The sequence below is a fragment of the Anopheles merus genome, chromosome 3L (assembly GCF_017562075.2).
Source record: "Anopheles merus strain MAF chromosome 3L, AmerM5.1, whole genome shotgun sequence".
Classification (NCBI taxonomy): Eukaryota; Metazoa; Arthropoda; class Insecta; order Diptera; family Culicidae; genus Anopheles; species Anopheles merus.
In genome coordinates, this window is record NC_054085.1 from 19,733,276 (window position 1) to 19,759,334 (window position 26,059).

Here is a 26,059-nt window from a genome sequence, read left to right on the forward strand (position 1 = left end):
AACGGAAAATCCCCCATCGCATTCCGTCGCCGTTTGTTCATGCGCGCTCAAACAAGATCGTTCGCCCGTCGGTACCGAACGTGCGAGTGTGTGTCGCTCCAGTAAAAAAAATTCACTGTGTACAGCTCGCGGCCCGTTGTTTTGTTTGTTGTTTGTGTTTTCCAGTGCGTGTGTGTGTGTACATGCTCTTTATGTTTCCCTTTCCGTCCTTCCGTGGATAGGACGGACGAGGTGTGGCGCCGCATCCCGTGGCTGGTTGATAAAGTGTGGGAAAAATAACGAGCCTTTTTCCTAGATCGCCGTGAAATATTGATCCGTGTGCGTCTCCGTGTATGTGTGTGTGTGTGTTTTTGCAAAAATCTCATCACCTTCCCGTCTGAAGGGAGCGCTGCTACCAGAAGGATCCATGAGGCGTCACCACTGAGAAAAACAGCCCACAATGATTAGTGCAATAGTTTCGCGTTTAGTGATGTGAGTGTGTATAGGAATGCGCAAAATGTCTTCTTTATTTTCTATAAAATCTATGGTTGGGGAGGATTTCGAAGCCGTTTCAGACGCTACGAAGTCCTCCACCACCGGCCCAAAAATGGTTCTTCAGTACAACGAGCGAGCAAAGGAGGAACGAAAAAAAAACAACAACAATACATTCGTCCTTACACAAAAAAGGAACGCCTTATATGGGATCTGTGGGGGCCAGACCCCCCCAGGGTCGCCAGTTAAAGGTGGCAGCAATAGCAGCAGTATGGCACCGATGGAGAGCAAAACAGCGTAGGTCAGCGTGCAAATTACCAACTCCAAAAAAGTCAAAATTTCAATTCCACCAAACGCAAGAGAAGCTGATGACAGCGGGCTGAAAAATCGATCCCGTGTCGCCCTTGGTTATCCATCATCATTCGCCACCGAACACAAGGATTGCTCAGATGTAAAGGCACGTCAAAGAGAGCGAGCGAGCGAGAGCGCGCCTGAAAAAGAGCGAGTAAGCATGAGACGAAACGCATCCTTGCTCCGTTGCAGCTGCTCCTGTGTGAGTCAGCTGTTCAAAAACCACCAAAGGGATGTTGAAATCACAATTAGCTGCGAATGTCGTTCAAAAAAAGGCAACCGTTTTTCACAAACTATTTATAAATCGTTCCGAAAATGGAAAGCCCGCTTTGTCCACACCGATGGAAGCGCGGGACCGTCACGCACTGTTGTCCGTCACGAGGGGGAAAATTAACAGTACGTTCAAAAGAATCGTAAATGTGCATACGAAACGCGCAACCCTTTTATATTACATGCGTGTGCGGTACCGCGGTGGTGTGGTGCCCTCCTCGTGATGTAATTCGGCGTTACATTTCGGTGGCCCGTTGGCGGTGGGCGATTACTGACTGGAACGGCATCGCAAAAGCGACAACCCAGGTTGGGCTTTTTTTCTTTACATTAAACTCTCTGATTTTTTACGTCACTGTTGGTCATATTTGCAGCAAAAGGGAAGCGGGCGGCGAATCGCGAGCAGCAGGGCCATTCTGAGCGCTGAGCATTGTTATGATCGGTTGTCAGGTGCAACGTTTGTGTCCGTTGAAGGGCGGTGTGTGTGTTGTTTTTCCAACGTTTCGTCACCATCGCTCGTTGCACGTTGGACACGAAAGCCCGGGAAAACACGCAGTAGGGCATGCGATGCGAAAAGAATGCATTAATGTATCTTTCTTTTTATACTTTTAGGAATTTTTTTATTATATTTATCAAAATGTTAGCTGGTAAGGAATTTCATATGCCTTTCGTCCGCCATATACCTGCACCATATACTTGATACTTCGTTGAAGGCTTCCAACGTGAAGCATCATGTTGTCACAAGCGGATGCGATCGATCACGTGCATTTTGTGATACGATCGAATTCTGTTTTTTCTTCTACCAGCTGACAAAGAGAAGATTATGCCAACCGATAACCAATTTGAGCCAGCACTGAAATGCGCAGTAGTGTGGACACTTTGTTTGCGATGGCTTGTTTGACTTTGTTTGAGTCTAGCTGGACTGGCTGGCGAGCTGGTACGATATGCGGTCAGAGCTGTATTTTCAATTAGAAACATTGCACCCAATCGGGTGTGATTGCCTTTTGGCCACCTCCCGCCGTAAGCTGCCACGTGTAATTGCCGCTGAGCTGGGTGGCGGTTGGTTGAGAGGCAGAGATGATAATCGAGGCCAGACTGGTTGTCGCCGCCATGTGGCGTCCATTTGGTGGAATAATTTGAAATGGAATAGAAAACCATCGGTGCATTTGGTTAACAGGCAAAGGAATTGTTTCACAAATATTCAACATTGAATGTATATTGAACAATAAATTTACCTTATTTAAGTGTATTTGTCAAGTAGTTAGCTCATGGCAGTAGATCCACTACCTAACCTAATACTTATACCACATTTTTATGGTTATGCTTACACCTGTCAGAAATACACTTCTAATATCTCCTTGATGCTTCTCATCGCCTTGTCAGAATGCCAGCGGAAAACATTCCACCCCACCATGTACGGATTTTCCATGTACGCCCCAAAAAAGTCTGGCTCTGGCGTGTTTGTGAGCCCTGCTCTCTTGCACAAAATAGTGCAATCGAAGCGAAAACATCAGCGCGAAACACGCATTTACAGCTCGCAGCACAGCACCTGGCGAACCGATATGTACCATACCGCGTAAGCGATTCCTTCCCCTCCAAGGCTTCTGTGCCCATGTACGGTCAAAACGAGTTCATTATTGATTTTTTGCTGCCCCGTCGGCCGTGTCTTCCTTTGTTTCGGAGGCCACTAGTGTTATGCTCGGGAGGGAGGGGTGCACGCATCGGAGAAGGGCCGCGAGCGCGAGCGGGATGTGTTTGACCGTCGCGAAGCTGTTGAATCACCTTCAACTGGTTCTGCCGTTTGGAATTCTCTGTTCCGACACACAAACACACATCATATGTTCTTTACGGGTGTTTGTTTGTGTGCGTTGCTAGCATATCGACGGCAAACCATCAGCTGATTACAACTTACCGCACTCACATACACGATCCAAATCGTACATCGTACTCCAAACCGGAGATGATGGTCCTAACCTTAAGGTTGCAAGCAATCCGTCCAAGAGAGGAAGACAAAGTTAATCGTTCGTTACGGCACCTTGAGCCGCTGCAGCAGCACACCCAGCAAGTCAAGTTCGTCAGGCCAAATGTTTCGCCCATATAACCTCTTTCCGGGTAATGTACCTTGTCTTGCCAGAGTGCCGCGTAGGATGACGGTTTTGCTGAGGATGAAGACGATCCGACGATCCCAACGCCTCGACTGGATCGGGAGCGTTATTTTTGCAAAGGCTGTGGTTCGCGGTTGATAAACCAGAGCGACTGAGTGAAGAGGAGAGGTGTGTCTGTCGGTCCTAGGTGAATGTGGCAGTTCAATTTGTCGCTAATTGAAATGACTCTCGTGCACGGGCGTGTACCGAGTTTGAAGACGACGGCAACGACCAGCAGGAACGCCAACGTTTCTGAGCTCTGAAATGAAGTGAATGAATGCCACTTGCCACTGGGACACGGATGATGATTTCATATACTCCGTTCTCTGGATAAACGGTAGCAGTTGGTCCACAGACACAGCCAGATTGAATGAAAATGAATGGCTTATTAAGACCCATATTGCGGCTGAACCTAATTGATATTTTTATGTGAAGTAAAATATTTTTATAGCAACGATTTTTTTTATATTCTTCAAGGCATTTACATTAAATCTTTTATGGGTATTTATCATTTGGCTAAACCCGAGTAGCAGAGGAGTGTTAGGACTGTGGCACCCTTATTGTTCGATACAAATGATGCCTATTAATTTTAGTTTTACTTCTGCCATCTATGGTGACATGATGTCATTTCGCCTTTTTCCTTCGCAAACGTCCTTAACTCGCTTGCCCAGCTTTAGCGCAAACGGCCTTCCTCTCATCCAGCGAGCAACGCGCGTGGAACAGGTTTTACAGTTTCATTTTTTCGAAAGTGAAACAAACATCCCAAAATCGCGGTACCCTTTCAGCAGTCTTCCCAAAATGATCTCAGAAGAGACACAACTACTACGCACGACACAAAAGCCTTTTTTCCCACGTGTTTACTTTTACCCCAAAACTGAAACTGATCGTGTGACACGTTACCTCCCGGGCGGGCACACCTTTTATGGGCCCCCCTGCCCTTGCAATTGGATCTCCCTTTAAGGGCTACATCCCTGTCTGGTGAAGCGTAACAACAGCACCCAAACATTCACACACATACACACACACTTCCGCAAAGCATAATTTCCTGCTCCGATCGTGCGTGAACGTTGCGCTGGGGATCGTTTTGGTATAAAACCTTTTGTGGTTTCAAGTTCACGATCATCATGCTCCACGTGTTTTTTTTTCGCTGCGTTGGCGAACACAACTCGTCTCGGAGTTGTTGACCCGTGAGCCCACCCGGTGGTGCGCCTTCTGATGTGATGTGTGAAGCTGATCCGCCTGAGCCTAAAACTTGTTCAGCCTACGTTCTAAGCCCTGCGGGCTGACGGGGTTTACTGGTTAGGTTTTATTAGCATGGGATGACTAATTCAGATTTAAAATTTTAGAATTAATTATATAAAAATTGTTCTTTTGGAGGAAAGCAATACTCTAGCAACGAATATTCCTAAACAGAAAATTACAGAATTCCAAATCTATAAAAAAAAACTTATTTTTTGTCAAATGTTGTTGAAAATCTTTTTAAAGTTGAATTACTTTACGCAATTAATATGAATTGGATAATTCAATTTGGCAAAGATACAATTACTTGATTGTTTTAGTTGATCGCTCAATCAAAAGCTTACCCGCCCTGTGAAAGCCGACCTTACAGCAAGTCTGCTTTGTCAGATTTTTGTGGTGATGGTGGTGATGTCGTGCCTTAGTGCCATTCGTTTAGTTCACTCTATGTAAATCACCTCCCATTAACGACTACTCCTGGCGAAACCCATTTTCACAAGCCGTACGATAAAGCTAATAGTTTTCGGGGGTTGTTTTGGGTGTTCCATTGAGGGTTGGTCCGATCGAGTTATGATAAATTCTTGAGAGAATTGTCTTCTTCCTTCACGTGTAAACAAAATCGCCAAAATCAACGCCACTTGTGAGATATTCATTTCGTGCGGGTTTAATTTGTTTTACCAATTGAAGCATATTTAAAGTCGTTGCAGCTAAACATTTTATTCAAGCCAATTAAATTGCAGTCTTTTTGGAATGAGAATGTTGCCTCTTTTTCATCCATTTTTGTTTATATTAATAGTACCATTAATGTTAATTCAAAAAGCTCCTTGGAGCAGCATATTTATTATAATTTAGTTAAATATCTAGTTAATTTCTAATTATTTCTGCACCCGTTGTTGATTTGCTGACCAAACTGGATACACTTTGTCGTCGTACATTGGTGTCTTAGCGGCAAAAATTTAGCGGAAATGACCGTAATAACCAATAAGAAGTAGCGTTTACTGCATTGAATGAACAAAACGCGACTCATTTATTGGGCGTTTACGTTTGCAATTCCTCCCTAACTATACTGTTTTAGAAAGCGATTTTTTAAATGATCCTTTCCAACCCACAAACCCACTCTTATTAACAGGCAAAAGATACAAACAAAAAAACTACTCAAAATAACTGCCAACAAAATGACTTCCATTTCCTTTCTCTCCTGTGTCGTCCCCTAGAATGTTTGGCCAAATTTCCGAACCCGATCACCGTATGCGCGGGGGGTGGCATATAATTTTCCGCCGGCTAAACACGTCACTGTGTGTAACTCCCGCCCTATTCCTTACCATGAACCATGACGACGATAACACCCACCGGCGGGAGTTGGAAACCGTACGTGGCTGAAATATTAATTTATTTTCTAGCCATTCGTACACCAACCCGGTACGCGGGTTAAAGTAGTAGTAACGAAAGAAGCCAGCCGGAAACCATCCGGCACGCAGTCATGTGTCCGCGCGCACACGATGGGAAGGAAATGTGTAAAATGCACGACAACGGGGGAGAAGCAGCCGATGGGTTTATTGGCCGTCACTTTGGTAGCGTTCGACGGCGACGACGATTTGTAAACAAAGTAGCGCTTGTAACCCGCCTTTGTTTATGCCGGCCGGTTTCCGGCTTGACAGTAGTAGCCGGTGCAGAGCACATTGGGGGGGGGGACACTGTGGGAGAGACGATAGAACTCCGTAGAAGTTCCTACAGGAATGGAGTTTGATCGTTCGTATCAGCTGACCAAAGGGAAAGGGAGGGAATTTGGCAGCAAACGGTACCTTATTGTCTAATGGGGGCTGTCATTATTTGCTTTATTTGTTTTGCATGCTATAGGATCAAGCTGTCACGCACCATTCTATTTTCGATGCCTGCTGCCTAGTGCGTGTCATTAGTTTGTTAACCCCCGAGCCGCGCAAGTACCGTTGCACTTCGGCTTAACCAATGACTCGTCTAGTGTGAGTGGGTGATGGGTGTGGAATTTATTAGTTCAATGCTTTGTTTAAATGAAAAAAAAACAAAACGTGTTTGGCCTAATTATGCAAATTAGTGTATTTGATCTCCCCAATTGACATTTTCGAGTTCTAAAATCGGGGTTTCGAGCTATTTCCCATCAACTGCTGGCACCTTAAACTCCCCTTAAACTGCACCAGTTTAAGGGTCTTTTAGACCAAGCCCATTAAAATCGACTGTGATGTGGCTTTTTCGTTGCTTTCATGTTTATCTTTAAGGAAATAACGTTTCCAATTCTTCTTACTGGTCGTTAAATCATTTTACACCAAAAAACACAGAATTTTCTGAACATAACGACGCGTGAAATGTGCCTTTATTTTTCGTCAAATATTCAAGCAAATTAATCTAAAACGAATTGGACGCCATCATCATCCAATAAAAGAAGGTCATTCGTACGCACAAACGAAATTTTGATACTTTTTACACGGTTTATCACACACAAATCCACATTTTTTGGTATCTCGAGCACCGTTCGAGCAGATCATGGTTAAACATTTAGAACAAATGTCACTTGGGTCTTGTCTAGTGTGACCTGTTTCAAGTGTTGAACACAATTGCAGGGTTTATGGCCTGATGTTGATTCGTTTATCTTTGTTTTTAAATTTTAATATCAATTATCTCAAATTATGTATGTACAAAAAACCCATTCTATGTTTGTTTCCATTTCCAAAATTGAGTAAGCAACTCATGTCATGCTTCTGACTAATTACACCGGATGAAGCTATCGAACTCTAAACATTTTGATCGTTCGTTACATCTTCAGCGCGCGGTGGTACATATTTCAATCTTCCTCCCATTTAGCTCGCTGTTTGGTGTAAATCGAAACTGATTTATGTCTGAGCCGTGGCGGCGGCGATTTTCTGCTTCAAAAAAGGGGCTCACGCATTTAAAACGCGTCTACTGGCCGTCTGTGCGTCCCTGTTTGTGTGTGTACATAAAAACATGCAAACAGAATCGGGGTTGTGTTGATCGTCTTTGGTTTGGTAACGAGCATTTTCGTGTTCCATCTTCGCTCTTTTCCACACTTTGCTCGCTTGATGGAGGGAGCCGGCCTCTGTTCGGGGAATACGCTGCCAAAATAAACATATATTCGATAAATTGCGTAAGCAATCGAGCACCATTTATTATCATTATTGCGCTTGGGAGATGTTCGGAAGATGTTCATCGAGTAATAAAAGACGAGCAAAACATTCCATTGCCGATTTTGTTGATGTGCGATAAAAGCATGTTTGCAGTTAAGAATAAAGTGCATTTTTTCGTGGTAAGAGGCGTCGTCTTTTTGAAGAATGCAAAAAAACGCGTTAAAAGATTTCGATTTCAGGCTGTAGGTCGTTATGTAAATATTATTGCATTTAATTGTAATGGTTGTCAATTAAGAAATCGTGCAGCGAATGCACAACTGATACACGGCTGTTTGATATGTTGAATCATCTAAAAGCTAAACTGTTCTCTCGTACGCTGTGGCGTACGCGTAAGTGATCTTCGAAACGCTATCGAGTCGCTCCAGTGTAGGTGCACTTGAGATGTTTTATTTGACCGTATGTTATTCCGTGATTTCTTACACATCTGGTTGGCTGTGGTTGGTGACCTCATTCTTTGGTTGGCAAGGGAACAAATTCTGCTGGTCGCCGCAGGAGACGCTTAAATGATTTCTTATTTCGTCATCAACTACGAACCGTCGAACCACAACAGTACAGCGATGGGCGTACATGTGTGCTCAGCAATGTTTTTTTTTTAAATTTAAATCGATATTCAATTTAGATTTTATGAATGTTTGGCACATTTTGCCTCGCTTCAATATCGCTTCGGTATCTAAATTAGCATTGAGAAAGTCTGAACTGTGTACTGCTACAAATGGTTTCCAGCATTGCTCTAGGGCAGGGTTCAAATCACATGATAAGGATAAATTCATATTAAAACAATTTTTGAATAAACGAATGTAAAGCACGCTATTAAGGCAAGTCGAGATCGAAATTGGTTATTAAGTTAAATAAGAAGAAGAAGAAGAGATAAATAATGTCCCGAAATGCAGAATATGACTTACAATCATGACTAGATTAGAGTCTATTTAATCCAATTATATTTAAAGTACTAAAATGTAAAACTAATCACCAGTGTTACGGAGGGAATTCTTTAATCTAGAAAGTAAAAGCCCTGATGTTGCTCTGTGATTTCCCTTCATTGGATTGTAGATTACTGAACCCAGTTTGTAAACAATTTAATAACCAACGCAATGAGATACATTCAGAATGTGTGTTTGGTATTTTGGTTAATATGTAGAACAAATCTTGTTGTTCAGAAACCGCGTATTGCGTAATTGACTGTATGGAGCTACATGCTCAATGTTAGGAGCCTAGGAAGCGAAATTGAACTCCTGGAGTTTGAAGGAGCATACGGATCGAAATTTAGAATAGGTATCTCAAATGAGAGTACAAAGCTACATTGACCGTACGGAGCTAGACTGAGTGTATTGAGCTACATTAAGCATACGAAGCATAAGCATTGAGTGTAAGGAGCTAAATTTAGCGTATCTTGACCGTACGGAGCGATGGTGAGCGTTAGTATCTACATTGATCTTTTGGGGCTTGACTTGTATCGTAAATGGGAGTACAAAGCTACAGTGAACGCACGGAGTTAGAATGAGTGTATTGAGCTACATTAAGCCTACGAAGCTACATTGAGCGTTCGGAGCTACATTGAGCGTAAGGAGCTACATTAAGCTTATCTTGACCGTACGGAACGATGTTCAGCGTTAGGATCTACATTGATCTTTTAGGGCTTGACTTGTGTCTCAAATGAGAGTTGTATCTCAAATGAGCTAGACTGAGTGTATTGAGCTACATTAAGCGCGCGAAGTTTCATTAAGCGTTCGGATTTGTATTGAGCGTGCGGAAGTACATTAAACATGTGGAACTACATTGAGCATTACAGAAGCTTCATTGAACGTCCAAAGCTCTCGGTCCTCGTCAATGATTGAGCAGACGTCCTCTCCTGTTTGAAAAGAGTTATTATTTTATAGTCTGAAAGGAAGGTCGAATGACGCATTGATTGAAAAACCTACTTTAAATTTAAAAACCTCCCTAATTGTTAGGGAACTGTCATCGATCTGTTCTAGTGCTTGTTCTGATCGAAATAATGGCAGGATAAATTCCAATCAAATCTCACTTTGTTCACCACCCCTGACATACATTTATGAATCTCACTGTACTTAAGCCACCATTACCGAATGGTTTCGTTGCGATCGTAATCGACCGAAACCTGCGCAGAAGGTTCTGCGTGTCTAGATGCCTCGTTCAATTCTCTTCTCGCCTTTTTCTCTCTTTTCTCTCTCGCGCTCTCAACATTCTTGGCTCATCGCCCACATGGCCCACATACCTAGTGGGCCTTGTCCCGGGTTTTCCGATGTTTTCCCACTTAGTTTTTCCGACGCTGTGATACGATCCGGCAAAGAATACTCAGCCCGCCACGGACGGCTCCCGTGAAATCGCGCGTGGTTCGTGTAATCAACGGTTCGATTTTTCACTCCCTTTTCCGCAGTGCAATTTTTTACTTGTGTGATCGTTCTTTTCGGTTCAAGAGTTTCTCGTTTTTTTCTTTGCGGTTTCGCGTTTCAGTGTGAGCAATTAATAAGAGGAATTCTCCATCTATCTACTCGAATGATGGAGCTCGCCTTTTCATTTGTGTGCCGTTTGCATAGTGATAGATCCAGCTGCTGAATTATAGTTCATTCATGGTGATATAGAGTGTGGTTTTGCTTTGAATTTTCAACTGGCTTTTTGCTGTCGAGCGCGTGCGAGTGATTTTGTTCGAGTTTAAAAATAAGTGTGTGTTATCCTGCGAATTATTATGCTGGCGGCTGGCTTTTGTTGCAACACACGCCACCAGGGACCGGGTGAAAATGGGAAGCATCGAGTTGGTGAACACAGTGAACATTGAACGTTCCCTGGTTGTCTCTCTGTTTTGCAAGGGAGTTCACCGCGGTCACAAGACACACAACCACCAGCAGTTTCGATGTTTATTTGCGCACGCCAAACGGATGAACCCTTGCGCGGTGTTGGTCGCGTTGTGTCTGTGTCTCGGCAGTTTCCTTTCCCTTGTACGAGCGGTTTCAATTCCCTCCTCTGCCAGACGACAATGCTTTGGTTTGAGTGCTGTCCCCGAATGTTCGGTGTGGCTGGGTGCGTCACAGTATCGTTTCCCTCGCGATCGGCGGACGTGACGTGTAGATGATTGGTTGCGAATTTTCACACATTACCGATAATTGTTTTAGCAGCAAGTGAGCTTTTTTACTGTCCGCCAATAGTTGCCTCTATTGTTCATGATGCAGTACAAAGCAATGTGTTTTCTTAAGCAATTTTTAGGAAAGCACAAACCAAACAACACTGACTCGGAAAAAGTCGGATGTAAATGTTCATCTTCACTTCACACCCCAATTATCTGTTCCATTTTTTTGTCGATAGTTTCACCCAATGTCAGACAACCAACCGTGTGTTGTTCCATTGACGATTTTTCTCTTCTTCTAACTCAAAACCCCAAGGGACTTATCGTTGAGGCAAACACTTTTCAACACGACACACTCCCTGAACGCACTCGGTCTTCCCTATTTGCTTGCTTCCGGGCCGCTTGTGCGAACCATACGGCGAGAATGTCTTTTGTTTGGACTCTAAAATTAGACGGTAAAAACCCCGAGTTCGGGAAGGAAAGAGAAGCTCACACACAGCGTACCCCATGATTGGGTGCAGTAGTGAACAACGCGTGCATAGTTGTGTATTTACGTGGCTAGGCATAGGAAGAATGATTGCTTTTAGGAGGGAGAGCTGGTAGAGGATGCACTGTACGCAAACGAGCGCATCGGAATGCTTTCGTTTGCGCGAGTAACAGCTCATCGACACTTGGGCAATGGTTTATTTTTTCTTAAAAGTAAGAATTATGCCGCAAGAAATAAACAAAAATGCTCGTTTTGAGGTTTGAAGTTTGTTGAGGTTCTTAATAAATACACAGGCCAATGACATGTTTCCTAGGAGCATTTTTACACTTTCAATTGGAATAAGAAGTCTAGTTGGATTTTTTTAGTTCCAGAATGTAATGATATTCTATATTGAAACTCAAAGCTTCTACATCACCGTTCATGCACTACAGTTGAACTATTTCATGGGACAATTATTGGTCTGAAAACTGTTTCAAGTGCCGCAAAATTGATTCTCAAATTCAAACTTAGTTGTTACTTCAATCTAATTGTGAACAACTAACCAATTTCAACCAGCAAATCTTCTGTTGCTGATAAATTCGGTTGCTTAGCTAATAAAATGATGGACCTTGAGAGTAGTTTAGGACATAAAACATTCTTTCAAATGTATGATCCTTAGGTCCTTGGCAACATATTCGAATGTAATATTGAAATCCGTGATGTTATTTCAACCATTTTCGTGAGAGTAGAATCGTCATATTGGTTATGATGAGATAAATTTAGCTTGCCTATGAGAATTGATGTACGGATTATCGGATTGCCTATAAGAATTGATCTACGATTCTTCTCGGTAGGAAAATCGAGTGCCTTTTGCAATGACACTATTAAATCCATTTTGGTTTATACGAGTTAATTTGTGCTTATAATGTGTCCGAGCATTTCATTCCGATTGAACAATGATCTGATACTGTAGAGGAACTCTGTAAATGCTTCATAAACATCATTAGAATTTAAAAAGACAAAAGGAGCCGACAAAAGGAGGTTTTTGGAGTGATAGTTCTGAAAATTTGCATCGTCTGAAAGACCATTTCATCCATTTTTCAATGTCTTTTCCATTCGCTGCTTGAATTATTGTCAATTTCGTTCTTTTTTAATGTCCTCTAGAGACATATCACAATCAAATATGTCCTGTACATTAACCATAAATCATTAAATTATCGTTCCATTACCGATTAGTTGTAATATATTTCATGTGCTCTTCTGACCCCTAATTCACTCGCAAGAAAAGCCAGACCCAAAGCTGAAACAGTTTTCACTTTCACGATCATTGCGGGACGATCAATTGGATAGAGAGAGAGTGTGCGGCAGCATGCGTTTCGTCGCATTGCCCCATACCTTAACGCATTGCATTCGGCGTCGTCTGCCGTCGTTGGCGCGTGAGAGGGCAACGTCGTGCCAAAAAGTGGAGCTCGGCGCGGTTCAGCATGACTAGAAACAGCGCGCGTCCCACGACCACGCTGGCGGCGGCGACGCCGAAGACGACGGCACTGTGTTCTAGTTCTAATTTGGCAACCGTTTGGCTGGGCCCTCGAGGTGTATATGTGTGTGTTTGCTTTAAAGATTTGGCCTACATTTGGCCTACAGTGCTGCTGCTGCCGATGGGTTGTGATTTGAATCGATTGGGAGTTGCTGTTTTTGGGCCGTTTTGTGGATGCCGCGTTTTCCATGCTTTCTTTTCCATTTCTTCAGGCATCAAAACACACGCCAAAGGACGCGGGTGCATCGCTTGTGTGCTTGCTTCACATTCAGTTTCCTTTGTGTTGTTAAATTGCTTGTGCAAAACGGCGTGAGTGGAGTTCCGAAACCCCTTCTTTCCCGGACGAAAGGAGCAATCCCCACACCGCGCATAAGTCCACCGTCAATGTGATCGCGTTTGTCGCTTACCCACGACGTTTTTGTTTTTGCTTGGCGCGATGCACAGAAAGGAACAGAAAGGGCGGTTTGAACAGGCGCCGGCCGCACCGAGTCTCCCACCGACCCTGGACGGGCTGAACAATGTCAGCGATCTCATAAGCAAGTTCGAGGTACGCAACTATCCTATAAATAGAGGACTGCTGCCCGAACTATCGTCGCCCAGGCCGACGCCGCCGGGATACGCCGGGATCGTCCCGGGTGCGGCGGAGTGGTACCGTGGTGCCTACCATTATTCGCCGACTCATTCGCCACCGCTCGGGCAAACGCGCCGACGATCGGCCAACGGTGGTGTTCCGTCGCAGTACGACTCCGCCTATCTCAGCGATACAGCCTCTCTCAGTGACGGAGCGGATAGTGTAAGCCCCGGCGGTAGAAGGATGGATGATCGTGCCCGGTTTCTTCGTGCCCACCAGGGTGGAGTTTACTACCAGAATGGCTCACTGTCTTCGCTGAACGAATCCGACTACTACGAGGATATTGGGTTTGATGTTGGACCACGAACGCCACCCAGTGGACGCTTCTATGCCCCACAGCAACGCCGTGGCGATGGTGCCGTCCTGCTGGAGGAAGTTGAGGAGGTGCCGTTGAGTAAGGAACAGGTCACTAGCTCGCTGACCCGCTTCGGTGCCATACTGCAGATGCTGTCGCGGATCCCGTTCCCCCGGATGTCCGTCACCGGCATGGGGCTTTGCTCGCTCGTCGCCATCTTCTTCTGTCCGCGGGCGATCGGTTCGAATATACTGTTTCCCGGTTTCAGACTACTGTTCGGTACGCTGTACCCGGCCTACGCCTCGTACAAGGCGGTGCGAACGAAGAACGTCAAGGAGTATGTAAGTATTCGGTTCAGCAAATGTCCTTATAACATAGAAAAAAAGATTTTCTCAACATTATTTACACTATCTGCGTGTTTTCCCCCCCCACTGGCTTGTAGGTAAAATGGATGATGTACTGGATTGTGTTTGCGTTCTTCACCTTCATCGAAACGTTCACCGACATACTGCTGTCGTGGTTTCCGTTCTACTACGAAATTAAGGTGATCGTCGTCCTGTGGCTGCTGTCACCGGCTACCCGCGGTAGCTCGACACTCTATCGCAAGTTTGTGCACCCGATGCTGACACGCCGCGAACAGGTGAGTTAACCCTTTTTACCACAGTTACAGCACCCCAAGCAAGTTGGCGTTAGTTTGAATACAGAGGATTGTGTTGGCTACCATACAGCAGCTGTTTTGGTATACTTTTATGTATTTAGTGACGTGTGCCAAGTGCTCCTTGTGTTGTATTGAATGGCATAAGTTAAATGGGGGGCACACACGTTGGACAAATATGCCATGTAACATTCGTTGACATAACGAAAAAGGGAATCATGAGAGGATATTCTTCACCGCAAAGTTCTTGGTCGCAAAATTCTTGGTCGCAAAATTCTTGGTCCCAAAGTTTCTGGTCTCAAAATTCTTGGTCGCAAAATTCTTGGTCGCAAAGTTTTTGGTCGCAAAATTCTTGGTCGCAAAATCGATTTGCGACGAAGATTTTTGTGACCAAGAATTTTGCAACTAAGAAGATTGCTAGCAAAAATCCTTTTAGGCCTCTTTCATTAATTTCAACACCCGATTCATACTTCACAAGGCTCGATTAGAAATGACTAAGTCCAATTGAGGGTTTACCTCGCAGAATGGAGTATTTACGGCGACCTATTTCGCTTTTACATTGCCGGATTGGTTAGGTAAACCCTGTTAGTAAGTCACTGACATCCAAGCCCACTATAATGGGTACAGCAGGCTTTGGCCGACAACGGTAGTTGTGCCAAAGTAATAAAAGAAGAAGTATGATCCTCTAGGTCTTTATGCTTAAGCAGAAGAGAACTGTATTTTTCAAGGAAATCATGTGTGATTTGTTTATGCAATATTACCATTTTTTGAATATTTGTTTACACAAATAAATACAATCTGATTGTTTTTACTGTGATCTAGTTATGGCCGCTAAAAGCTTTTAAACCCTTGAGATATACTAAACGTATCACCAACTAGGTTTAGTTGGACGGAATACGATGTTAAACTGGCAACTACACGGCAACTACCAAGTGTGGAATTTTCTCGGATGAACCTGAATCAAACCTGCTCGATGCTAGGTAAACCTATGACTCACTGCCATCCAGCACCAGTCTAGATTAGTCAGGGAGCGTTCAACCCACTACTACTGTAGCAACACAAAGAAGGAGAGAAATTCTTACACGCCACGACTTTAAATTTCTTTAAAACTTCGCCACTCTTGTTACATTTGGCATGCCGCCCAAACCGCTCTAAAATTTACACCTCTTTTCCTTATCTTTACTACCACCTTCGCCGCGACTACACAGGAAATAGACGACTACATCAATCAAGCCAAAGAGAAGGGTTACACCGCCGTGCTGCAGCTGGGCTCGAAGGGTGTTAACTATGCCACGAACGTTATCATGCAAACGGCCATCAAGGTAAGTGTTTCAAGCGAGGCCTAAAAGCCGATCAGAAGACGGTAGTAACATTGTCAAGGGGAAGCAACTTTTTTGCGAACAAGAAAACGATGTTGTAAATTGATTTAAAATCCACAAACAACAAACAGTCCTGGCTAACAACAGTATCTCATTCTCACGCCACACGCAGTCATGTTTGAGTTTTTTTTTTCTTTTAAATGCTGTTTTAATAATTTATTCTATGTTTTATTTTGGAGCTGTGAATGCTTAACATAATTTTAATGGCCTTTTTATCTGTGATGAACGTATTTTGTGTGTTGCTTCAAATGAAATAATATAACAATAGTTTAATGTAAACTCAACACAAAAGTGCAATGAATGCCTGGTTAGGGGTTTTGCATTTTTTTGTTATTTGTAATATATAAAAGCACTCATTTGTGGCTAAAATCAAACACACATACGATGCGTTTTGCCAATAATGCACACCCCCGACACACACACGCGCAAAATCGTATTATATTAACAAAATCAAAATTCGACCTTTTTTTCGTTTGTTTTTCTTCCGTTGGTTATAACCTACCCGCAACTCCCGCTACCCTGCTGTTTCCTTGCCTTCCCTACTACCATTTACCCTTCGTCGCGCTCCTGCCTTTTTTCCCGTACGCAAAGGTTTTAGGCACTAAAACTGACACCCCATTCGGTAGCATGATGCGCATTAGTCAATCCGATAACTCACTGCTAATGAGTGCGGCCGCTGCAGCAGCTGTCCGTGCTTCCGGTGCCGAACCGGCACGCCCTAACGGCTTACTACACACTAACACGCGCGATACGACGGACCATGCGACGTCGGGCGAAGATGAGCATGAGGGGCAAATGGTCACTGCCGCCACCGCCGGCACGGCGACGGGACGCGTCCGGCGTTCGCAATCGGTTGACTCGGCACTGAACAGCAGAGGAGGAGGAGGAGGACGGGCAACGATGAGCTCCAGTCGCAGCATGACACGTGCCCGGGCACAGCAGCAGCAACAGCCCGCCATCATCTACGAGATGGACAGCGAGGATGAGGAACGGTTCCTGGCGTCCGAAACGGATCTTATACTGGGGACCACTTCGAGTGCTACCACCACTGCGTCGTCCGCGGCTGGCGGTGGTAGAATTCGTGGACGAGCGCGTGCCATTACCACGGTCAGTGCGGAGGAAGAGTCCGACGGTACGGAAGGTGGCAGTGTGGCCCGCGCCAGTGCCTCGACGAGGGCGAAAGGTACTACCGCCAAGGAACCGGGACGTGCCAAGAAAAGTACCAAAGCGGTCGGAGTGACTGGTGGGAAAGCTGGCACAAAAGCAGCGTCCAGTGCTGCTGCCGGTGGACGTCGGAAAGTGAATGGGATCGCTGCCGCCGCTGCCGCCGAGGTGGAGAGTGTAGAGATGGGCGTTGAGATGGATGTTGTGTAGGCAGCGGGAGTTATTGCTGGTCGATATTATAGGGCACACATTCCAGAAAATGATACAAGAAAAAACGAGGATTAACCTACTAGCAACTCAGGGCAATAATGAGACAGGTTCAGGGACACTCGTACGTACAAGACGGAAAGGACCAAAACGATCCAACCGATCCCTTAACGATCGTGTTTTACTAAAGAGATTTAAATAGGACGATACAAATGCCACCTGTCTTTGCTTTGCAATGAACTAATTCAGGGAGCCCGTGCAGAGGGATGGCTTATATGCGGCTAACCCCTTCGATCCTCTAACGCGCTTGGTTTGCTCTTGTCTTCTAACGAACTTCAAATTAATCTTTTTAAAACGTTTGTGCGTGTTTAGTTGTTTCTTTTCACATTGTCTGTTGATTGTGTTATTTTTCTCTTTTTTCTGTGCACAACTGGGCAATTGTCGTTCTCTCTTTCTCTCTTCCATTACTCTCTCTCTCTCTTCTATTGCAGCACGTACCAACTGAACAGCTTCTGAATCTGACGCTCAAATCAAACGAATCGTAACTGGTAGTAGAAGTAGTAGTAAACAAACTCATGTACCATGATTTCATACACACACACGCTCTCTCTCTCTCTCTTTCTTTCTCTATTGCGCAAGAGTTTGAAGGGTGTTGCCGCGTAGAAAAAAATGAATTTTGGTGCAAATCACTGGGAAATTAAAGAGAAGAACCAAAATTAAAATCAGCCGTCGTGTGTTTGTTTACGTTTTAGGATTTAAGGGGGCCAAATGCTATAAAGCTTAAATTACGAACAGGTTGGCTTTTCTTTTTGTGCTTAAAACAGGAAAAAAGAACCAATTAGCTGCTTGTCTTGAATTTATAGTTTTCGGTTGGAAGCAGATCTCGAATAACTGCCAAGGGAAGGGAGTAGAGCAATGATAAACACGTACGAAAAGACAGAAAGGAACAGTTTAGGACTGCGACAAAACTTTTGATGAAGTGGAGGTGTGTAAAGGACATTATAGAAAAAGTTAAGTTTGTTTGTATAGCACAGCAAAACGATTTACAAAGGAAGGATTTGTCACACAAATTGTTTCGGTAGGAAGAAATCTAGCAAAAGCCGTGGTGGACTTGTCACGTTTATGTTTAGGATCAAAACGCTCAAAGTAGTAGTAAATGTAGCTTAACGCAGGGGCATTTTTTTATGTGAGAGTTGAGACACGCAGAGCAGATTGATACGGTAACTACGGTAATTGGTACTCCTTCTCGACTGACCATTGCTTTAGAATTTCAAATTGATGATACGAATAAAGTTAAGCGAAAGCCGATGTAACCGAGATGTAAAGGAAAGCAGTTTTAGGAGTTTGATCACAGGCACGCTTCGGTAGTATGCTAAACAAAAATCAATAATAATAATGGGTAAGTTCTGTGAATTTGGAGCATTTTAGGGAGCTTATTGCAAGCTTACTGACCAGACCTTATAGAGCTGTAATTGAGCTTTGCCGTTTTGCCAATTTTGTTTAAGCTTCGAGCTTTGCCCAATCTGTCACTGTGTAATGTGTCCGGTACGTATCTTTAATTTAATTTCCCTTTTTTTCTATGTTTTTGTTTTGACTTTATACTCTAATAATTCATTTCATTGTACAAACAATAAATCATCACACAATGCACTTATCCACAGAACACACACACACACACCTTCCTAATACACAGAGATACGAACAATTTTGAAGAGTGGTGCGTTGTACACCTCAATAAGAATGTGCTAAGCCGAGAAAAGGCTCCTTTTGAATACCGTTTATTAATGCGCTGGGCGGGGTTGGGTTTGAATTTCACCATTTTCTTTTCCTTCCCCAGGGTGGTGGTGGGCTTGTGCAAACGCTACGCAAAAGCTACAGCTTGAGCGATCTCTCCGAACCGGACACGCAGCGAACGCAGGACGAGGTCGATGAGATTGTGAACCGGCCGCAGCGCGTGCTACGGTCGAAGAGCTCCCGATCGTCGTCAGGCAGCCGGCAGATGGAGATGTACTTCCCGGAGGTGGAGATTGCCGCCGCACCGTACCATGCTACTGCAGCGCCACCGTACAAGTGAGTGTCGTGTACATTGTGTGTTAAATGAAGAGCTTTTTTCAAATTTCTTTTTATGCTTTTAGCTACATTCGCTCGTCCGATGATATTAGCTCGGGATACTCGAGCGCCGAACCAGGTCTGAGCCGAACGGCGTCGATGAGCAACACGGCACGCCCGAGACTGAAATCCAAAACGCGAGAAGTGAGTATTAGTTAGTGGAGTAAAGCATATAATTATAGATAAAGCTATACAAGGACATAATATTGCCTACAAGACAGAAAAAAAACTCTAAGGTACACAGCACAGCAGTTCAAGCCCAGTTTTGGCAACTTACACCTACAATACGTGCTGCAAAATGTCACTGTCATAAAAAAATCTGACTGAAACAAAATTCATGTCAGCGTCACGTACTTAATCGTGATAATCAGAAGTGATACTCAAAACAATTGGTGAGACCAATGCATGCTTCGTGATATTTTTGTGACCATCGCTTGGTCAGTCACTGTGTCATGACTTTTTTTTACTGTGATCAAATCTGCAAAATGTCACTGACGTAGTCATGACAACTTCTGGCTGAAACAACATAATGTCAGCGTCACGAGCTCTACTGTGTGCAACCAACTCTTGGTCAGTCACTTGGTTGCGACATTTTCGGTCGGTGATCATCACGATGGTCATGGGAGATACCTCACCTCTGATCATCGCAGTTGTGTACGTGAGCTGATTTGTGCTTCGTTTCAGTCATGACTGTTGGTGACTGAAACAGTGGCATTTGGCAGGTCTGTTCACAGGCAGAAAAATCATGATTATACTTGCACCGACATTAAGCTCAGGTTTTCAGTCAGAGTATTACGTTGGACTCAAGCATTCGCATGTAATGATGCACTTTCATTGAGTATCAGCAATGAGCATCAAGCTACCAAGGATATGTTCATTTTTTTCGTTGGTGAACATCCCGTGATGCTCATGACATTTTGCAGCACTGCTACTTATATTCATGGCACCACAATACATTCAGCGGACATGTTTAAATTTGATTTTCTTTTAAGTTCCAAGCATTGTTTTCATTATCGTTTTTTGTTAACGACATCACGTGGTGCGATATTTTTTAAACGACAGGATGATGAGGAGTATAGTGCCGATGTGTTTTACGACGAGCAAGATCAGCATATGCTTTACGGCCGTGGAGGTCCTCAGAACGATCGATTCTTTCCACAGCAACGTGCTACCATTTACGAGCTGCATCCTGGTGGCAGCAGTTCGCTGCCAGCCATTACCCAGGCAGGTCATACGGTCGAACACGGCGCACCTCCAATCTATAGCTCCAGCAATACGCAGCCATCCGGTGTGCCGGCTGAAATGAACGATAAATATAAACTGTTTCTAGCCTGGATGGAGGAGCAGCAGAGGCGTGAGAACGGCGTTGATCGTGAAAGTTCCAAACAGACGCTTTCTTCTCAAGAAGTAGCTACAGAGGACAAACCCCAGCAGGAAGTAGTTGAGGTAGTCGACCAATCTGCAAAGGATGATGAGATTGCTTCTGTGAAGCAAGAGAAGTTGAACAATGGTTACGAAATAAGAGAGGAGATTGTTGCAAATGTTGAACCTCTGCCCGCTGGGGATGACGACTTTCAGGATACGATCTCCATTTCATCGAACGAGAATGATGAATTCTTAGAGGTAGAGGCTGCAGAACCGCTTGCAGAGGCACTTGAACAAGACTACACTGCTACTGATACTGTGACCACTATAAAAACCGAAACGCCTAAGGATGAAATCGAGAGCGATAATTTTGTGCCTGAAGAAACTCCTGAAGTAGTTGCTAAAACGGAAGGGACAGAAAATGAATCTAACCTTGAATGCGATGTTGAAGCGCAACTACAAACTGCTCTTACCACTGAAGTGCAGCAAGCAGCAGTTGAGATCCCTGCAGTTGTCGAAGAAAAGGAACCAAATCCAAATCCTACCATTGCTGTCGAAGAACCCACTTTGGACACGATCAGCCAACCCGAAGAGACATCCAACTTACTCGCAGCGGCATCGTCCAACTCCAACTTAACCTCCTCGAGTTCATCCCTCGCCATTTCTGAGGGTAGTACGGGCAGTGTAATCAATCTGGCCGCCGAGGGAAGCGTTCCGTCCGTGCCGCCGAAAAAGCATCCATCCTTTGGCAAGCAGCGTAAGGCACCGCCGGTTCCGCCACCGCCCGAGATGATTGTGGTTCGGGAAAAGCCCAATAAACCAACCACGGTGACCACTCCTACTACTGCTCCTACCGTAGCAGTTCAGGCTGCTTCGAAAGCAACCGTTGAAAAGACGAAAGTGACTGCAAAACCAACGACCACTGCAGTAGCACGTAGTGCCAGCTCACCGGCCGGAGCAGCACCGGAAAAATCCAAACCGAAAAAGTTTATGAGCTCCCTGACGGGCATGTTTAAGGGACATGGCGAACAAACGGCAACAACACCGGCACAACAGTCTGCTGCTACCGCAGGCCATCCGAAGGAGACTGAAATTTAAGCAAATCTAGCAGAGGACTTGAAGAGGATTATTTCGGTCACGTTTTGTGGCCGTCAACGGGTTGAAGGTTAGGAGCACAAAGAAACGATCGAACGAGATATTTCGGTTGTCGTGTTTAGATTTTTGTTTTAGCTTTTTGTTTATCATTATTTTCATTTCGTGGTTTTTTGAATGAATCATTGTTTTTGTTCGGAATGACAGTTTACAATTTATCTCAAGTCCGTGGCACACTTTCCCGAATCGTTCGTAAGCAATGTTTAAGTCTACGGTGTGTTCGTGAAATGTGTCACAAATTCAGCATTGCATCCTATTGATTTAGGAATCATCAGCGTTTTCAAGCAACATGCCGTAGTTTTGGCATTGCTTAAGAACGATTCGAGAAAGTGTGCCACGGTCTTGAGCTAAAGTGTAAAGTCCTGTATTCCTTCGTTTAATGGTGTGCTTTTGGAATGGTGATACAGTTGAATGTGATATGATGCTAATTTGCTACTTAATTCAATAATCGGACTATTATATTAAATTAATGAAAATTGTTACATCAAATCAACTAGTATTTAGAGTTGTTTCTTTGACTTTTGATAAAATGATTAAAATGAGATCGAGACCGTAGGGTATGCTGATAGAGAATCCCTTCCAATTAAATTATGCATATGAAGGACTCGTCAAGCATCGCATTCAACTGTTGTTTGTTAAAGCAAATGTATCGTTTTCTATAATTAGCAACAACATTTATTCTCTCCATACATCGGGTTACTAAAAATCAAACGTGTTCCTTAGAGTGTCTGACCATCATTCTAGTGATAGATGCTGTGACTAATGTTTGAGTTGTTCGTTTTATTCTAAGATTTTCTGTAACCATTTGTGAAGCTTGTGACGGCAATCGTCTCTCATCTCATGTGATTTCAGCAGAAAAGGAATCAAACCCACACCACCACGATGCTCGTGCTGCAAGAAAGAAAGCAAATTGCGCATGAGAGAGTCGCTTATGTTTTCACACTTTATCTGCATCTTGAGCTGCCTTTTCGATTGTGTGAACGTCTTATAACTGCGAGTCGCTAATTACTCGGTGCACCATTGCATCCGCCGATCGTTACACGGCTGTTGCTTGTTGCTGTTGGTATAATAGCTCTATCAAAATAAATTAATTCCTTCCATTTGTGTTCCCTTTTCGCCCGCAGGAAAAGATGTCGGCTAGCTGTACGACGCTACCACGCACCAAGAAGCTGGAAAAGGTCACCAAAACACGCTCGAAAACGGAGAAACCGTCAGTTTAGGCGAGTGTGCTGCCGCCATCCGTTTTCTTTCCCTGTGCCCACGGGAGGGTGGGGAGCCGGTGTATTTTCCTTCCTCCTCCCTCTACTGAATACTTTACGGCGAGCTTGACTTCCCTTCACTCTCCTCAGATGTGGTGTAAAGCTTTAAGTTTGTAAGCTTAAAGCATATCTAAACGTTACTTTCGATGCAGCTCATGCACGACATGCATGAGTCACTGTGTCCGTATGTGTGTGTGTGTGTGTGTTTCTGTTTGTATCTCAACTAGAAGTGTATTAAGTTTTTCTCCTTGCAGTAGAAGAACATTGCGTTGCTCCGGCACGCCGCTCGAGCAGCCAATTGAATACAAGCATTTAAATAATATAGAGCAGCCTAGGAAGAACGAGGGAAGTTTAGGTAAGCAGCAGACGACCACTGCATGGAAATGGATGCCAAAAACAAATGAAGAATTGAATTTGAATGGATCGTACAAGGAAGGGCAGAAGCGGATAGGAAACACGAAATATAGTTAAATGAGAAAAGAATTGGTGAATTTGAGATTGAAAAATCGAAGCAATGTAGCGAAGACAAGAAAGGTTAGTTTCGGTTTTCCATTATTACTACACGATATTTGTCAGTAGCAACCGTAGCTAAATGTGAACTTTATTACATGTTGCAACCAAAAACGTTCGCGCAACGCATGTTTTATGGTAAAAAAGGTTCATCGCGTGTACATTTCGATTGACATTTTTAAGAACAAAATATTTCGAGTCATCTTCTACAGCTTTTAATGGCTAATTTGAGTCTCAGTTTGCGTAATACACACTACATATCTGTATAAACCAAACCGTTTCTTCATAACGGCAAAACGCTCGCGTGATCACAGCTCAATTAAGCAAAGCCGTTACAAACGATGATCGATGGTCGGTATGATGTATTTTCGAAGATTAATTAAATATTGCGTTGGAAAATGGATTGAAATTAGTAAGCTCGGCGAAAACGAATGAAAAGAGAATTGTTCATAATTGAAAAGCGGGAAAGAGAAAATGAGAGACATGGAGTAATGGACTACGGGAGGAGTAATCAAATGATCTTGACGGATTAGAATAGACTGTGGAAGGTCAACCAAAAAAGGTAAAGTGATATCAAATCACACTTAGATAGTGCAATCGGGCGTGAGAGATAGAGAGAGGGAGAGAGTGAGGCGGAGAGAAAAGAAAAAGTAGTGAGGGTAAGAAAATGTGTCGATGTAATACTCCAGCACGGATGACATTATTCAATCCATCATGATTAACATTCTCCCTGGGCTGTTGTTCTTTAACACTTATCTTTGCGCTAGTTTGCAGCAAGTTAAGGTGTGGTGATTAGCAAATAGAGTAGAGAGCATTTGGGAAAGCATTGGCGAGAAGGAAATCCCCCCTGTAGCCATGGTTGGTGCGCGTGGTGGTGTGGTGATGCACGCTCACCCCTAAAGACATGTAGAATTTGTGTTACTATTTTCACGTCCTGAAGTTCTCCACAAAGAAAAAAAAAACAAACAAATATATATCTACTTATGCCCGTAATCCGGTGATAACAGTTACTACGCTCAATAACTGGCCAATAAAAATGATAAAAAGAACGGAACTCTTTATCGTTGCATGTGTGCCTACGTGTAGCATTGCTCAATGCTTATTTCCAACACTTTCACTGATGTTCGTTTCATCATTGGTTAAGAAAGAAAACTGTCTTATTAAATGGTTGTTAATTCGATAATTATTTTTGTTGAACATTTTTCTGTATAATTTTTATTCAAACCATACCCAAGCGCCACAGATTAAGGAAAATCAAGTGACCATAGAAGAAAAAAAAACACAAAAGCGCCATAGCTTCACTGGTTTGCTCAATAGATGGCGTATTGAAACTCATCATTATATTGCTGTCCTTTTCTAGCAATGTATTTCGCCTAGCCTCATCTAATCGTGGCATATACAGTATTTCCCCGAGTTACGCTAGTAATGCGTTCCGGAGACATTCGCGTAACTCGGATTTTCGCGTAAGTCAAATTTATTTTATTTTTTTCTAAACGTGAGCTTTTGTCACTTTTTTTAGCTTTTGTTAATATTTCGTAACATAGAGTAGCCATTAAATAAAGTTGACAAAAGTTGACAAAAAGTGACAACATCGCGAAAAAGCGTAAACAAACAGCTTTTTATTTGGCGCATTTGTGTCCCATTGCTATAATTGCAATAATGCTAAAATGCATGTTTCTATTTGATTTATGTACCTATTTATTCTTCTTTTAGCACAACAACCGTTGTCGGTCAAGACCTGGCTGTACTTCTTGTGGGGTTGGCTTTCAGTGACTTTTGTATTACCCCTTAATTTGGATTTTAATAGCAGGCTAGTCAAGTCCTACGTATGGCGACACGGTCTAATTGGGGCTTGGACCCATGACGGGCATGTTGTTAAGTCGTACGAGTTGACGACTGTACCACGAGATCGGCTATGTAGCTTTTTATTACTTCTTAAACAAAATATCGATGATATTTTAGCATTTTGTCGTTCTTGTGTAGATTGGTGATGCGGCCACGAGAAAAGCTCATTTTTGCAGCTAACTAGCATTTTTGATAAGGTAAAAAAAATAGTGATAAAGTAATAAAAAATTAGATAAAAAAACAATTTGTGACTTCCGTGGCGTCGTCATTTTTCAATTTCCCATCATTATCATTATTCAATTCCCACTTACTTCTGCCCATACAACAGTACAGAGGGAAGGAGAAAACTCTCAAAGCGAGGAAAGCTCCCCTTGTGTAGCTATCCCACCAACAGATGGTGCGTCACCAACCTTTTTGGCTATTTAAAGAATGCATCAATCGTTCACCGTCTGCTAAACGAAGTCTTTTTAGATTCCCTTTGAGTTGAGAGCTTGAGTCGTTTAGTATTCGTTTAGTGGTCGCTCAGGGGATTTGTGGTACCTCGGTATAATACATGTTTAAAAATTCAGTGATTTTAGGCTTAGTTTTGTTTGTTTTGCTCGGCCAAACAATTTAAACGACAAAACGTCATAGTTAACCGCTCATTTCAATCGTCTACTTCTCTCTCTCTCTCTTTCTCCCGCTATGTTTTGTTATTTGGGAATGCGTTTGCGAGATGTCAGTTGATGTTTTGATTTGACGTTCATTTGTTTACAAGACGA

At 43.5% G+C, this 26,059-nt stretch overlaps 1 protein-coding gene across 7 annotated transcripts; it reads left to right on the forward strand.

Annotated features, from left to right (window-relative positions):
- The first annotated feature begins 16 nt into the window (after positions 1 to 16).
- LOC121600641 lies at positions 17 to 23,881 on the forward strand. 7 transcript variants are annotated; one of them, XR_006005854.1, is made up of 8 exons: positions 17 to 471; positions 13,922 to 13,994; positions 14,096 to 14,293; positions 15,517 to 15,630; positions 18,896 to 19,128; positions 19,194 to 19,311; positions 20,230 to 21,697; positions 22,809 to 22,899. XR_006005854.1 is itself a non-coding variant. In XM_041929436.1 (7 exons), the coding sequence occupies exons 2-7, from the start codon at positions 13,164 to 13,166 to the stop codon at positions 21,628 to 21,630; spliced, it is 2,895 nt and encodes a 964-aa protein (XP_041785370.1). In that variant the 5' UTR covers positions 7,180 to 10,012; positions 12,940 to 13,163; the 3' UTR covers positions 21,631 to 21,698. The 7 variants fall into 7 exon arrangements, 3 of the variants coding, with proteins under 3 accessions (XP_041785371.1, XP_041785370.1, XP_041785372.1); XR_006005852.1 differs by lacking the exon at positions 17 to 471 and adding an exon at positions 7,180 to 10,012 and having other exon boundaries at positions 12,940 to 13,994; XR_006005853.1 differs by lacking the exon at positions 17 to 471 and adding an exon at positions 7,180 to 9,996 and having other exon boundaries at positions 12,940 to 13,994.
- Positions 23,882 to 26,059: the final 2,178 nt, after the last annotated feature.

Excerpts from the sequence above, each read along its gene's own strand:
- LOC121600641 (XM_041929436.1), top strand. The coding sequence starts at position 13,164 with ATGCACAGAAAGGAACAGAAAGGGCGGTTTGAACAGGCGCCGGCCGCA. Across the intron at positions 13,995-14,095 it reads CGAAGAACGTCAAGGAGTAT|GTAAAATGGATGATGTACTG; the intron begins GTAAGTATTCGG and ends ACTGGCTTGTAG. Across the intron at positions 19,312-20,229 it reads TGAAATCCAAAACGCGAGAA|GATGATGAGGAGTATAGTGC; the intron begins GTGAGTATTAGT and ends TTTAAACGACAG.